The sequence below is a fragment of the Panthera tigris genome, chromosome B4, assembly GCF_018350195.1.
Source record: "Panthera tigris isolate Pti1 chromosome B4, P.tigris_Pti1_mat1.1, whole genome shotgun sequence".
Lineage (NCBI taxonomy): Eukaryota > Metazoa > Chordata > Mammalia > Carnivora > Felidae > Panthera > Panthera tigris.
The window spans coordinates 33,947,932-33,963,576 of NC_056666.1; the positions used below are offsets into that span (position 1 = coordinate 33,947,932).

General features: G+C 40.7%; 1 protein-coding gene across 3 annotated transcripts in view; it reads left to right on the plus strand.

Moving 5' to 3' along the window:
* The window catches only part of MICAL3 (microtubule associated monooxygenase, calponin and LIM domain containing 3), a 205,194-nt gene that overhangs the window by 90,607 nt on the left and 98,942 nt on the right, over positions 1-15,645 (plus strand). For 2 of the 3 annotated variants that reach the window (XM_042991467.1, XM_042991469.1), the window contains 11 exons: positions 42-143; positions 776-931; positions 1,949-2,049; positions 4,998-5,255; positions 5,633-5,748; positions 6,775-6,901; positions 8,340-8,436; positions 11,366-11,513; positions 13,566-13,762; positions 15,337-15,449; positions 15,540-15,602. In XM_042991467.1, the coding sequence (XP_042847401.1) occupies positions 42-143; positions 776-931; positions 1,949-2,049; positions 4,998-5,255; positions 5,633-5,748; positions 6,775-6,901; positions 8,340-8,436; positions 11,366-11,513; positions 13,566-13,762; positions 15,337-15,449; positions 15,540-15,602 (1,478 nt within the window). Of the gene's footprint in view, positions 1-41; positions 144-775; positions 932-1,948; positions 2,050-4,997; positions 5,256-5,632; positions 5,749-6,774; positions 6,902-8,339; positions 8,437-11,365; positions 11,514-13,565; positions 13,763-15,336; positions 15,450-15,539; positions 15,603-15,645 lie in introns of those variants that run through there. The other variant, XM_042991468.1, reaches the window with a different exon arrangement.

Consider the following 15,645-nt stretch of genomic DNA (forward strand, 5'->3'; position numbering starts at 1 on the left):
ATGGTCTTGGTGATGACCTTCCTTTTGACTTTGGTCCACAGGGATAGGTTGGCGGGCACTGGTCCACCCCAAAACCCATCCTGTATCAGAGTATGAATTTGAAGTGATCATCGGAGGGGATGGCCGTAGGAACACCTTGGAAGGTATTTGTCAATACCCCTTTGCCTGCTTCATAGCAGAGGGAAGGGTAACCCTTTCCCAACCCTGGGGTGAGTGAGAGTTTGTGTCATCAGAATCGATACTCCTAAGAATCAGCATATGTGTGCTGTTTATACTAATTGAATAGCAAGCCCAGCCTTCCACTAGCCAACTGGTACTTGGTTACTTCTTACAGGACATACTTGTTAGGGCACTAGGAGATAAGCTGTACTTTAAATGGTTGACTTTAAATGGTTGCAGGATTAAATCTAAGTTTAGTAAGCTGGTGGCTTTTCTTTTCTCTCTTTTCTTTTCTTTTCTTTTCTTTTATTTTCCTTTCTCTCCTTTCCTTTCCTTTCCTTTCCTTTCCTTTCCTTTCCTTTCCTTTCCTTTCCTTTGGAAATCTTTGCACTAAGTAATATTCTGGTCAGTTAGATTTCATGTTGCTTGTTAGTATGGGGGAGACTTTGACTTCTTTCCTGAACTCTTATATTTTTTGGCAGGTAAACCTTATTTTCAGATAGAGAAGAATTGCCCTAAAATTTTCCCATTGATTCCCATCCCTCATGTTCCCTAATGTCTTCATCAGCATCCCTTTCTGTTTGAAGGCCACCTCTGAAAATGTCTTTCCTTCTAGGATTTCGCCGGAAAGAATTCCGTGGCAAATTGGCAATTGCCATTACAGCAAATTTTATTAACCGAAATACAACAGCAGAAGCCAAAGTGGAAGAGATCAGTGGTGTGGCTTTTATTTTCAACCAAAAGTTTTTCCAGGAACTGAGAGAAGCCACAGGTTGGTATAGATGCCTCCAAAGCAATTAGGATAAAAATTTAAATAACTGCTTGTGATTCTTCTCTTAGAGGGTTTGGTAGAGTGGGTGGGTGGTCATTGCTATTATTGCTTGTTTGCCCCTCTGCTCTTTCTTCACTTCTATACTTTGTTGTTAGTATAATGCTTTCCTTATCACTATCTCCTACTCTAGTGTTCTTTGTCTTCCTTATGGTGACAGGGCTGCTCTGGGTTTAGTTTTTATTTATTTGTTTTTAAGGGTTCTGTCTTCTACCCGCTTTTCTCCAAGCCCTTCCCCTATGTTATGGCTCTGAGTGATGGTGCTCAATGCAGTAAGCTATTGGTTGATAGTTCTCTGGTTCACTGAGAACCTGACTTTACACACTTGAGTATACAGTCTTGTGGTCCAGTTTGGGCATGAAGTAAACCATGTGCTAGACAGGAATGAGATTGTTGTGTGATAACTTTTGAATACATTAACTTTGATATTTTTGATCCAACAAAAACATGCAGCAAATTTCAGTTCCATCTTCTAGAACATGATTTCTTTCCATTAATTACATCAATGTTTTAGATTAATTGAATTAAAAAGTCAGTAGTTCATACTCTGCTTCCAGGCATCTAGTTGTCCTATTAAAAGCCAAAGAGATTTTCCCAGTTGCTTTGATGACTATCTAAGAGGTTTAACCTGAGAACCAACCCAAACCCTCTTACTAGAAGTTAGCCTTTCCTTTTTTTTCAAATCCATATATTTCTGCCTACTATTCATGGTTTTTAGGATACCTTAGGGTATCAAGTGAATTATAGGATAGTGCAGGTATAAAACAAAGTTCCCCCTCTTCTCATGAACTGAACATGCAGGAAGTGAAAATCTGGGCTCAGACATCTCTTTATTTTCATGTGCTCTACCTGGAGTTTTACAGCTCTTGTCTCTGTGGGCCTGTGTACAACTTTCTGGCTGCCCTAATGTACCTTCGTTTCAGCAAGCCCTTAGGTGACACATTTGTTTTCTGGTTGCAGGTATCGACTTGGAGAATATTGTCTACTACAAAGATGATACACACTATTTTGTTATGACAGCCAAAAAGCAGAGTTTGCTAGACAAAGGGGTGATACTGCATGTGAGTAATGTATTCTTTCAAACTTCTTTTGATGTCGTACTAGTTAATGTGACCGCTAAGGGAAAGAATTTTATTGTCTGATGAGTTTTTCCTTCAAGGGTATGAAAATGAGCACCCATCTCATCTCCTGGGAACATGAACTCCTCTAATGTTTTTTAGTTTAACTTAAAAAAAAACCCAAACTTTTGTTATGGAAATTTTCAAATGTAAACAAAATTAGAGAGAATTGTATAATGAACCCCCATGTGCCCATTTTCCAGCTCTACCAATTATGTGGCCAATATTATTTCAGTAGTACCTCACCCCACTCCCCACTCCTGCCATTGGATTGTTCTAAAGCAAATGTCAGATTTCAGTTATCTCTGATACTCAGTTTAATTTTAGGTGATTTGGTTTGTGGTTATAGTTAATTCCATGTATGACTGATTATTGGTTGGTTAATAGGTCGTCTTTTGGGAGAAGGTGGTAGGGGGGAAGGGAGTTTGACCTGGAAGCCTGAGAATGGTTCTGGTTTTCCTGCAGATACAACTATCAGAAGTCTAGGGAACACTGACTGGATCAGGGTATATTTTGACCTCTTCATGATCTAACAATGGATGAGAGGTCTGGCTCAGCCTTTTTTCTAAGTGAATAATTGTAGGACATTCCCTAAGATGATGAGCAGAAAATGAAATCAGAGAACCACAGAGTAGTGGCTCTTTAAGGAGAGTTTCTTAAGTCCTATTTGGTCTTCAGTCTGAATCAGAATTACTATCCCCATGTGATGAAATGGATAGAAGAGGCACCAGATGTGCTGATTCAGACCTGTACAGTTCTTACCACAGACTCATGGCTGAATTTCAGGGTGCCTTTTGTCTTTTCAGGATGATAATGAGTCGTGTCACTGAATTACACTGTTGCCTTATCTGAGAGCAGTGTTGGGGGCATGCCAATGAGCACGTGCCTGCAGCACAGTCTCTTTTCCATTCATGGACCTTGTATCTGTTTCTCTGCCTTGTGTTCCTTTATGTATATAAGCAGAAATAGGGCAAAGCAGTTTGTACAGCCCATTCTGCCAAAAACATAAGCAAGGTATACTTGTTTGGATGCTTTATCAATAAGAAGTAGCCAATGAACCTGGTGGTATGTATGCCTTGGGACTAAGTTAAGACAAATCTACCACCTTAGGCAGAACTGTGGTTATCAGTTGAAATTATAGGCATACCTTGTTTTGCTGTGCTTCACGGTTACTGCCCTTTTTTTTTTTTTTTTTTTTTTTTACAAAATTAAAGGTTTGTGGCAATCCTGCACTAAGTCTGTTGGTGCCATTTTCCCAACAGCATTTTCTTGTTTCGTGTCTCTGTGTCGTATTTTGGCAATTCTCACAATATTTCAAACATTTCCATTATTACATTTGTTATGATGATCTGTGATCAGTGATTACAACTTGCTAAACCCTCTAATAATGGTTAGCATTTTTCAGCCATAAATCATTTTTTAGTTAAGGTAGGCTGTTTTTTTTTTAGACAAATGCTATTCCACACTTAATGGAGTACAGCATAGTGTAAACATAACTTCTATGTACGGGGAAACCAAAAATATTCATTTGACTCGCTATTGCGATATTCACTTTATTGCAGTGGTCTGGAACGGAACCTGCAGTTTCTCCAAGGTATGGCTATATGTAGGAATAATCTTGCTTTTTATTTATTTTTTTAGAGGGCAGGGGCCATGTTTCTATGTGTGCTGCTAAGTACTAAACCCATTGTGGTCACTTACTCAATGTTGAACAAACACTGTTTCAAGGACCAACTTGAGTATTTGTGTTTTGACTTTTAACATCTTGTAGTGCTAGCCTAAAGCACCATCAGGGACATTTAGAAACAAACCTTAGGCCCCATGTTAGAAGAGTAAAGATTTGGCTCAGTTAGCCAGGAATCCCCAAAACAGAAAAGGAGTTTTTCACTTCTTTATGTGGAAAGCCCGTTTTCCTCTCATCGTTGTTTTTCTTTGTTGGTGGGTTTCTCTGAAGCCTTTCAGAATCTTATGTATTATTTTGAAAACCTCTGTTCCATCTTCAGTTTATTTCTTGCCAGCCCCCTGGAACTGCTGTTGCTCCCACACTATATCTTTGGCACTGGAGCTTTCGGGTACTCCCTTTGCATTTGATAAATTATGCAGTGCTAAATATTGTATATGGTCCCAGTTGCCAAAAGCTGTTTGCTACCCAGAAGATAATGATTGCCAATAATAACATAAATTATAAAATATCTTTTCAGTTTAGAAAGTACCGTCACATAAATTATTTTATTTGGTATTCAAAACAACTCTAAGAGATGGATTGGGCAAAATCAAAGAAATATGACTTGCTCCAAGTAAATGGAAATGCTAGGACTGTGTTTTTAGGTGCCAAAGCCTGTGCTCTTTTATTTAATTAAAAAAAGTTTTAATTTTTATTTCTGAGAGAGAGACAGAGAGAGAATGCGAGTGGGGGAGGGGCAGAGAGAGAGGGAGACACAGAATCTGAAGCAGGCTCCAGGCCCTGAGCTGTCAGCACAGAGCCCAACGTGGGGCTGGAAGTCACGAACTGTGAGATCATGAGCTGAGTTGAAGTCAGACACTTAACAACCGAGCCACCCAGGTGCCCCAAGTCTGTACTTTTAGAAACAGCCTCCCAACCCTGGGGTGCCTGGGTGGCTCAGTCAGTTAAAGTCCAACTCTTGATCCCATCTCAGGGTCGTGAGTTCAAGCCCCACGTTGGGCTTTGCACTGGGTGTGATGCCTCCTTAAAGAAAAAAAAGAAGGAAACAGCCTGCCTCTTTTCTCTTTAAGTTGTGTAGAAGACTTATTTTGGGATATGAAATCACTTTAAGAATAAAGGAAAAGCTGTGAAACTAGCTTATGTCTGACATGTTTAGTGTAGATCTTGCTGGGCTTCTCTTTCAAGCTGCTTCTCTCTCTGGAGACAGGACTATGCCGACACAGAGCTCTTGCTTTCCCGGGAGAACGTGGACCAAGAGGCTCTGCTGAACTATGCCAGGGAGGCAGCAGACTTCTCCACTCAGCAGCAGCTGCCGTCTCTGGATTTTGCCATCAATCACTATGGGCAGCCTGACGTGGCCATGTTCGACTTCACTTGTATGTACGCCTCTGAGAATGCTGCCTTGGTGCGGGAGCAGAATGGACACCAGTTGTTAGTGGCTCTGGTTGGGGACAGCCTCCTAGAGGTGAGTAGTAAGGATGGCAGCACTTTATAGAAGAGGCAATAGTAAGGAAACAATAATAATTAAGAGCAAATGTGAGTACCCCTGGTTGTAGAGTGAGGGTCTACAACATGCTGCAGCATAGGTCAGCTCCCTACAGGAGTTACACCAGGAAGTAGGGAAGGATTACAGGCTCTAGGGCATCCAGACATGCTAAGTATGGATGGAAATTCTGCAGCTTTTGTGATTTGCTCCTCTACCAGTTTATGAGGTGGAAAAGCCCAGTATCTGAATAGTTGCCAAAAAGTACTGTCAACAGCAAACTTTCTTCGTTTCTCAATTTAGTTTCCCTCTTTTAAAATACAATTTATTTAATTCCTCATTTCCTTTCTCCTTCATAGCCTTTTTGGCCAATGGGAACAGGAATAGCCCGGGGCTTCCTAGCTGCTATGGACTCTGCCTGGATGGTACGAAGTTGGTCTCTAGGAACAAGCCCCTTGGAAGTCCTGGCTGAGAGGTAATGGAACGCAGCCAGGTGTCTCTTCCACGAGAAAACTGGGAGTGATGAATGGTTTGCTCCTCAGGCAGACTACAAATTTTCTTCCTTCTCTCTCTCTTCCTTTCTTAATTAAAGATGTTTTCCTACTAAAGAAAGGAAAGGCAAGATATTTATTTATAAAATCATAGGTATGTAAAAATTATTTAATCTAAGTGGTCTTCTTTTATTCCTTTTCAAATTAAATTTGTTACTGACAAATAGTATCTGAATCTTTGCATTCCATTAAAGGACAGTAGCTGATTCTTTATGACAGTCACATGAACAAATACATAAAAATAGTACATTAAATCTTCTGTCAAAGTAGAAAGACTTAAACTAATGAAATCAGTGCAGTAGCAGGGGACATACTAACATAAGAAAAGAAATAAAAAATGACTTTGAATTCAAAAGAAAATCCCAAACTGCTTGTAAACATTTCTCAAACTCCCAAATGTCAGATATTTTGAAGCAGATTATTACAAAAGAGGTTAAGAATCCTAGGATTTGATTGCTAATAAAGAACAAATGCCTTGACCAGAAGAACTAGAGAAATAAGATTTCCTGGGTGCAATTGGTGGTTGACAGCATTTTAAGTCTGTTACTTAAGAAACTCTGGGCAATTTTGGTAGCAAGTTCTTTTTTCATCTGTAATTTTCTTAAAAATTAAATATTGTCCTCCTTGAAAAAAACAAAACAAAACAAAACAAAACAGTAAATTAGTTGCCTTTTAAATTAGGATCAGGCTTTTTATCCCAGCCCACCACAGTGTATTTTCCTTTGCTACCGGCCCTTAACCAGTTCAGTGTCTGTGGAATCACTGGCGTGGTGGGAATGGGAGCAGGGGCTAATGTAGGTTTGGAGGAAAATAATGGTCAAGGATGAGGATTTGTCATATCCTTCAGATTTTTGGGGGGCAGTGTCAAAAAATAGGAATGTTATCAAAGGAGAGGGAGAGGTATATGGTGCTTGCCACTGCTCTGAGTATATTGTTGTATGTTATTGCAGGGAAAGTATTTATAGGTTGCTGCCTCAGACCACCCCTGAGAATGTGAGTAAGAACTTCAGCCAATACAGCATAGACCCTGTCACCAGATATCCCAATATTAACATCAACTTCCTCCGTCCAAGCCAGGTAAGAGCCTTCTAGTCAGTTATCTACCTCTCAGCCCATTTCAGGACTGACCAGACCTCTGAAACACTGAAACGTGTCTATTAGTACCGTATACCCACCCTTCTTTCATAATGCACGTATATGTCTCTCTGGAATGACTGAAGGTAGATATTACTTTCCATCAACAGATTGAGCAGCAAAGGGAGAGAGGTGTTTATGACTTGCCGGAAGATCACATGTGACAAAAATGGTGGACCTAAGACTTTATCCTGTGCCTCCTAATTAAAATTGCAGGTTGTAGGGGGTAGAGCACTTGTTCACTGCTCAGGAAATGTGACTTCCACTTGCGTTATTGCCACCAATCACTTATGACTTGGACATGTCATTTTCTCTGAACCTCAGTTTCTTCATCTGTAAAATGGAGATAATAACCCCTGCTATTCACAGGATCATTGTGAGGGTAAATGAGATTATTCAGTTGAAAGAACTTTGAATGTTAGAACATTGTCTGCAAGTAAAAGATACTGGTGGTCAATTTTTTTGTGATGCTGAGTTATTTCTCAGAATGTCTAAAGCCTTATAAATGCATTGAGAATGACATTTTACAAAGCACAGTAATCCCATAGACCCCAGCAATTTCTAGAAAGCAGCCCATTCAACATATTTGCCTATGTACTTGTGTAATTTTTTATTTACTTTCTGCCTGAAGTTTATAGCTTCAAGCCTTCTGTAGACTTCTGTAGAAGGGGTCCATGAGACCTGCTGTCAATGGGCAACATTAGTGGTCCAATAGTGACTATCAGAAGGCCCTCTAAGGCTGAATAGCTAATTTTTAGAACCTTTTTTTTCTTTTTTCTTTTTTTTCTTTTTTTTTTTTTTTTTTGAGCGACAGAGAGAGAGACCATGAGCAAGGAAGGGGCAGAGAGGATCTCAAGCAGGCTCCACACTGTTAGCACAGAGCCCAATGCAGGGCTCGAACTCACAAACCGTGAGATCATGACTTGAGCTGAAACCAAGAATCAGACACTTAACCAACTAAGCCACCCAGGTGCCCCAACTTCTTTTTTTAATGTTTATTCATTTTGAGAGAGAGAGCAAGAGTGAGCATAAGAGAGGAAGGGACAGAGAGAGAGAATCCCAAGCAGGCTCCTCGCTGTCAGCATGGATCCCAATGTGGGGCTCGAACCCATGAACCTTGAGATCATGACCTGAGGTGAAATCAAGAGTCAGATGCTTAACCTTAACCGCTGCTCAAGCACCCCAGAGCACAACTTATTACTGTTAATATATGTTTGTTTATTTGTAAACCCCACCACATTCCAGAAAGGATTTAAAGGTCATTGTTGTAACTTTTATCGGAACTTTGCCCAACCTGCTCTCTCAGTCTTTTGCTCTCTGGTGGGAACTTGTTACTTGGTGTTTGATTTTCCTTCTTTACAACTTTTTAACTTTCTGCCAGGTGCGTCATTTATATGATACTGGAGAAACAAAAGATATTCATCTGGAAATGGAGAACCTAGTGAATTCCCGAACTACCCCAAAGTTGACTCGTAATGGTGAGTTCTGGTAATGACCTTTTGAAAACATTTTTTTAAAATGTTTATTTATTTTTTAGAGAGAGAGAGAGAGAGAGAGAGACCGAGTGTGAGTGAGGGAGAGGCAGAGAGAGAGGGAGACACAGAATCTGAAGCAGGCTCCAGACTCTGAGCTTTCAGCAGAGAGCCCACTGCAGGGCTCAAACTCACAGACAGGACCGCAAGACCATGACCTGAGCCAGAGTCACATGCTTAACTGACTGAGCCACCCAGACCCCCCTAAGTAATGACCTTTGAAATGTAAGTAACCTATTCAGAGAAGTCAGTACTGAGCTGTTAGTGTGCACAGTACTGTATAAGGCAATAGTTCTCAACCAGAGGTGATTTTGCCCCTCAGGGAACATTTGGTAGCCTTTGAAGACATTTTTGATTGTCATGACTAGGGGAGGGTACTATTGTCATTCAAGGATGCTGCCCAACCTCCTAAGTGCGCAAGTCAGCTCCCCACAACAAAGAATTGCCCAGCCAAAAATGTCAGTAATGTCAAGGATGAGAACCCTCGGTCTAAGGTTTTAGGAGGATATAAAGAGAAACCAGATACAAATGCTGATGAGAGAGAGAGGAGTGAGTGCACACACATACACCAACCAAGGTTTCTGGGGGAGGCTTTATGAAGAAGCAGTGGTATTTTAGCTGAGTATTATGACATTGTCAGGATACGGTTGCAGAGATAAAGGCCATTCTGTATTTTGTGTGCCTTGAAGGGCCCCTGGATTTTTTTTAAAAGAAGAGCAACCAGAGTATGCCTGGTCAGCTGCATGTAAGATGGGATGGAGAAGGGAAATGTCAGAGGCAGGGAAACTAGTTAGGAGTACATTGCAGGGGTGCCTGGGTGGCTCATTCGGTTGAGTGTCTAACTCTTGGTTTCGGCTCAGGTCATGATCTCACAGTGCATGGGTTTGAACCCCATGTTGGGCTCCGTACTAATGGTACAGAGCCTGCTTGGGATTCTCTCTCTCTCCCTCTCTCTCTGACCCTCCTTCACTCATGCACATGCATTCTCCCTCTCTCTCTCTCTCTGTCTCTCTCTCTGTCTCTCTCTCTGTCTCTCTCTCTCTCAAAAATAAAAATAAACTTAAAAAGAAATACAGGGGGCGCCTGGGTGGCTCAGTCAGTTAAGAGTCCAACTTCGGCTCAGGTCATGATCTCGCAGTCCGTGAGTTCAAGCCCCTCATTGGGCTCTGTGCTGACAGCTTGGAGCCTGGAGCCTACTTCAGATTCTGTGTCTCCCCCTCTCTCTGCCCCTCCCACTCTCACACTCTCTTTCTCTCTCTCAAAAATAAATAAACATTAAAAAAGAAAGAAAGAAAAGAATTGCATTGCAGTAGTCAAGCTAATGGTGGTGAAGGCCTAAATCTGATATTGATGTTGAGGATGGACAAGGCCATGGAGCATAGTTAGAAGAACTCTGACTTTGGGGCCGGGTGCAATGGAGTCCCAGTTCAAGCTCTGCCATTTGTGAAGTGTGTGGGCAAGAATGGGTTATTTTGCATCTGTGAACTTTGGTTTCCTTGTCTGTGAAATGGGCCTAACAAATACCTACTCCATACTATAGTCATGAGGCTTCTATGACATGTATAGAGTATTTATTACAACATCTGGCATACAGCAAGTGGTCACAAATGGCAGCCACTTTGTCATTGTCATTATTAATTATGTGAGAGAGCCAGAATCAATGGCATTGGCAGTTTGGTTGCATTATGGGTCAAGAGAGCATTGTGAATGGTGCTGCCATCAGTTTGGAGAAGGAAGTGGGAGGATGAGAAAGTTTGACATGCTATTGGGATATCAAGGTGGACATCACAACCAGCAGGCAGTTGGAAACATTTTCATCTAAGCAGACAATACACCTTTGTCAATGTCATTTTAGGGCCTAGAGTATTGAAGTTGACTAATACATGTTAGATTGATGGATATACAGACTTGGAAAACATTTGAATAAAATTAATTTCGGAAGTAAATTTCTGATTTACAATAATAACACCAGCAGTGGTTCCCTGTGTAGTTTTAGGATACATTTTCAGACTTAAATAGGATTTCAGACTTAAATAGGACTTTTATGATATTGCAGTTTTTACCTTGTTAAGTTCCCAAACACTAAAGGACTTCGTAGAAGGTTAGTTATTTCCAGCTGCTAAAAGTAAGAGAGCAGACATTCTTGGACACAAATAGGAGTTTACAGCTTCTTTTAAATGCTGCATATCAGAGCTTCTCTGATGCAGTTTACAGATTTTTATAAGGCACAGCAATAAACTGGAAAACATCCAAGCATATGTGTTCTTGTATTCACCTTTTCAAGATGTGATCATTTATAATATACAATGCCAAGCCTGACCTGAGGGATTGATTGTTCCGGTCTGGGGTCCTTGGCCTTGCCAATGTAATCCTACAGTTTCTTCACTTGGCAAATCGCTCTGTACTCTGGAAAGTGTAAGAGTGGGCTGTGTTTGCCTTTGATTAACATGTTGCCAGAGCGAATGGAATCTTTTCTGCTCTACTCCCCCCAGTATTGCTTTGAAGGGAAGGAGCTTCCTCAGCTAGCTGCCACGCAACTATCCAGGGAGGGTGACAGGTCAGTAGATGGCGCTGTTCCATCTAAGTCCCTATCAAACAATGCGGCAGTGATACTGGGCTTTACATGAGCAAGGCCAGATAACCCCCGTTGTGACTGGCATTGACCTCAGAGTCTGGGTAAATTGGTAGTTTCTTATCTACCTAAAATTCTACTGTCATGATACCAGTTACATAGCTTCTGACTTTTGAAAAACCGTGACAGCTCTTTTGTCCCAACCTTTAGTAACTGTTCAAATTAGGTATGGGTATTGCAAAGAGGATCCTCTATCAATGCTACCAGGTGACCACACTTCTGATATTTTTTTTATTGTTTTAGAGTCTGTAGCTCGTTCAAGCAAACTACTGGGTTGGTGCCAAAGGCAGACAGATGGCTATGCAGGGGTAAATGTGACAGATCTCACTATGTCCTGGAAAAGTGGACTGGCTCTGTGTGCGATCATCCATAGATACCGCCCTGATCTGATGTAAGTTGTGACAAACTTTGTGTTTTATTTTGTATTCCCTAAGCACTTCAGAGTATTTTGCTATCAAATAGCCAAATGTTGTACTTTTTTCTACAATGAGTTACGTAGCAAGCTACTCTAGAAAGCAGTGATTAATTTTGATTTAGTTATGTTTAAAACTGTATGTCAAGCATCATGTAGCTGAATCCAGGTGCGATTTTAAAATCACAGCACTCAGAACGTCAAAAACTGGTTTTAACACCCACCTGGACCTGTTTACATCACACAAAGGAAAATTCTGTTCATTGGCCCCTGGTTGAACTCTTCTTTTCAGCCAGCTGTCTCTCAAATGCTGTTGGGCATAAGGAAAACCTCACTAGAACATTTGGCTGGCCGAAGGCAAATATGTCCCTACTAACAAAACAGAAAACAATGAACACTTACCCGATTTATCATGGTTCATTGGTATTATCTCTTTCTTAAGAATTGCACCTTTTACAAACATACTCTGTCCAGTCCATAAAGTTCAGGCCACCTTACCCACTTATATCGGTAACATCTTCCCTTTTGGCCATTCTTCACTCACCTAAATGCAGAATCAGTACAATAGGATGACCCCAAGTCAATTGCAGTGACTGGTGCACTCAGATTTACCCCATGGAAGCCAAACAAGAAGATCCAAAAACAGAAGCAGAGCATGTTGAATTATTTTGGCTGCCTGTCCTTTTATCATTAGGGCCCAAATTTGTGCATTTGCTTTGTTTTAATGATTGCTTAAGGAAACATAAGAAACATAGTTTCTGTTTATAATAGGTTATAAATTAATGAGGCAAGAGCTAGTAAAAATAGCCTTATGTAGTGTGATTTAGGAATGGAGGTTTCTGATTTGCTTGGATAAACTTAAGTGATCTCTAGTGTTCCTATCCCTTAGCTAATGCAGAGGTTGGTAAATGGTAAGTGAAAGTAGGGCTTTTTCATCCCCACCAAAAAAGGGCGGGAGAGGAAGAGAGACTAGCTTGAGAAGGATTGTGATGAATGATACAGAAGGCTTTAGAAGAAGGTTCAGGTCAATCAGTTCTCTTCCAAAGGGAAGGAACCAAAGAAAAGGAAATGGAAGCAAAAGTAACTGAAGGGAACCTAGCAGGTGAGGTGGAGGGGGATGGTAGAGGGAGGGGATGCATTCTTGTTAGAAAGAACCAAAGCCTGCCTCCAGAAGGTCTAGGGAATTTCCTTGTAATAGAACACAAAGCAGTGAGTAGGTAATTTGGCACAGTTTAGACTATGATGACTTCATTCAGGATGAGGCCTCTATGGTTTAATAGGCTTAATCTATAGAGAGAAGGCATTTAGAAAAATGAAAAACTTGCTATGGAAGTCAGTAGTAGGTTAACACAAAATAAGCCCTGCCCAGTTGATCTGAAATCACCTTTTAAAGAAGAATGCTATCAGTCTTTACTTGATTGAATGGCAAGAAGCTTGAAATCCAGTGGGAAGTGTTGGTTAATCTAAAATCTTGGGAAAACTCAAGAAATTTAGCGATGGAAAAATCTTTTGAGGAAGGTTTTGGAATTTCCCTTCGAGTAGAAGGCTGAGTAAGATTTACCAGAGCTGAGTTAGTACATCAACAGCTTGTCTGGTCCTAATGACACAGCAAGTGATAATCCTAGGCCGTTAGAAGCAGTCTGATCCAAATAGGATTTTTATCATTATTGAACATTAGTTTAATATGTACAGATGACATGCAACATACAAGAGATTACATGTTAAAGATAGTTCCTCTTCTTAAGCTTACCCTTTAAGAAATTTATGTTACTGGAAAAATGAGAGTAGTTCTTCATCTTTTCCACTCTTTTTTCCTTTCTAAGTAGATTTTTAATCATTTCTTCTTGAGGATGATTTTCATTTTCTTAGTAAAAAGGAGACTAAAAGGTGAGATCAATAGTTTGGCCCTCAGATTGCACCCTGGATTTTAGCTAAAAGACTAAGAAATGGTGATGACTCCATTGATACTGTGTTTTCTGGTGTGAAGACAAGCAAGCCTTCTTGATATGTTTTTCTTATCCCATTTCTTAGAGATTTTGACTCTTTGGATGAGCAAAATGTGGAGAAGAATAACCAGCTGGCCTTTGATATTGCTGAGAAAGAACTGGGCATCTCTCCCATTATGACAGGCAAAGAAATGGCCTCAGTGGGGGAGCCTGACAAGCTGACTATGGTGATGTACCTGACTCAGTTCTACGAGATGTTCAAGGACTCACTCCCCTCCAGTGGTAAGGGCTGGCAGACACTGGTATGGAGATCTTCCATTTCTTCTTTGTTGTTGCCTGGCTTTCCTGTCTTTCCTTCCAACCATGTCCTTCATCGTTACCACCAAAAGCAAACCTGCACTTACTCTGTTATTCCTAGTTGGCTTTCTGGATAAGTCCCTGGAACTTTGTTCCATTAATTTTTCCTTCTCTGCTAGTGTGTTCTCAACCATTCTTTCTTTTCCCACATCTCTCTCTCTAAACCTATAAATACACAAAAATCATTCCTATGCAAAATGTTTTCCCTGACTCTACTACTTTCTCACACCGTTTCAGAACCAGCCTTTTTGAAAAAAAGTGGTTTATACTTAAGGCCTCAGCCTCCTAAGGCCTAAACTTTATAACACTTTGCAACCCGGCTTCTGTTTTTACTGCTCTGCCAAAACTGTTCTCCACAGTCATGAAAAATCACCAAATCTGTATTCTTTTCTCATTTTGCATCTCATGCACTTGGCTTTTCTGCGTTATTCAGAACTATGGAGTGATGCCCTTTTTCTTGAAGTTCTCTCTGCTCGTTGGCTTCTGTGGTCCTGTACTTGTTTGCCTCATTCTCTTTCTTCTGTAACTGTTGCTTCTATGGCTTCTTTCTCTTCTCCTACCTTTTAGTGCTTTCCAAAGTCTTTGGCCCTTAGCCTGCTGCCTCAGTCTACCAGAGTACTGTACTATAAAAAAATGTCCCTGTTGTCATTTATTGTCCCTTGGAGTAAGTGTAGTGTAATGCTTTAGAGTGTTCACCATGGTACCCGACCTGGGCTTATTTCCCAGTTCTTTGACCTGTTTGACCTTAGGCAAGTTACTAAATTTCCCTGTGCCTCAGTTTTCCCATTTGCAAACTGGATTTTATGTATGTATAACATAAAATTGTGATATGCTAAGGAGAATGTTTGGCAGACAAAAGGACTTAACAAATACCTGCAGTATATTATTTGTTTCAATTATTTAAAAAATTATTAGCATTACTAATAAAACATTAGAATCCACAGAGTTGGTGGTTCTCCAATGTCTTCCAGTCCACTTACTCATAGAGATGTCCGTGGCTTTTTCTGATAAAATATGCAGTTCTTACAGCAGAAATCCACACTGTAGCATCAGTATACCTATTTAGGGAGAGCCCTGCCTTTATGTGCAGCTAAATGCATAATCAAAACCATTGACCCTAAACCACATACCCTACCTCCCTTTCTCCCTCCACCTTGAAATTTTTATCACAAAGGTGAGGCTTTAGCAATCAATTGTAACTAACAATCATAGGCAGATTCCAACTTTTGAAAAGCAAAAATGGAGGGTTTTTTGACTGAAGTAGATTGAAAGAAAAAGTTGGTTCTGTTTACATGGATGGAAAAGAAAAAGCTCAACATCCACACCTAAGTGTGCATTTCCTTTGTGGAATTTCCTGCTGAGTTCTCCTTGGTTTTGTCAGAGCAGATGAGCCTTTAGAATTTTCTGAGGTTCTTTGAGCCACCTGCAAGGAGGTATTCCTGGTCAGTACTTTGAAGCCCCCTCCAGGGCTGTCCTCAAACATTGCTTTCTGTTCACAGATGCCTTGGACCTGAATGCTGAGGAGAAAGCAGTCCTTATAGCTAGCACCAAATCTCCCATCTCCTTCCTAAGCAAACTTGGGCAGACCATCTCTCGGAAACGTTCTCCCAAGGTAAAATGGAAGAGGTTTTTGACCTACTGCAAACCTAAAGGCAAGTTATAGTGCCTAGGATAACGCAGTGTCCCTCCTCTCTTGGTATAGGATAAAAAGGAAAAGGACTTGGATGGTGCTGGAAAGAGGAGAAAGACCAGTCAATCGGAAGAGGTAAGAATTATCTGGGATTTGCTAGAATGATCAAATTCCCCTT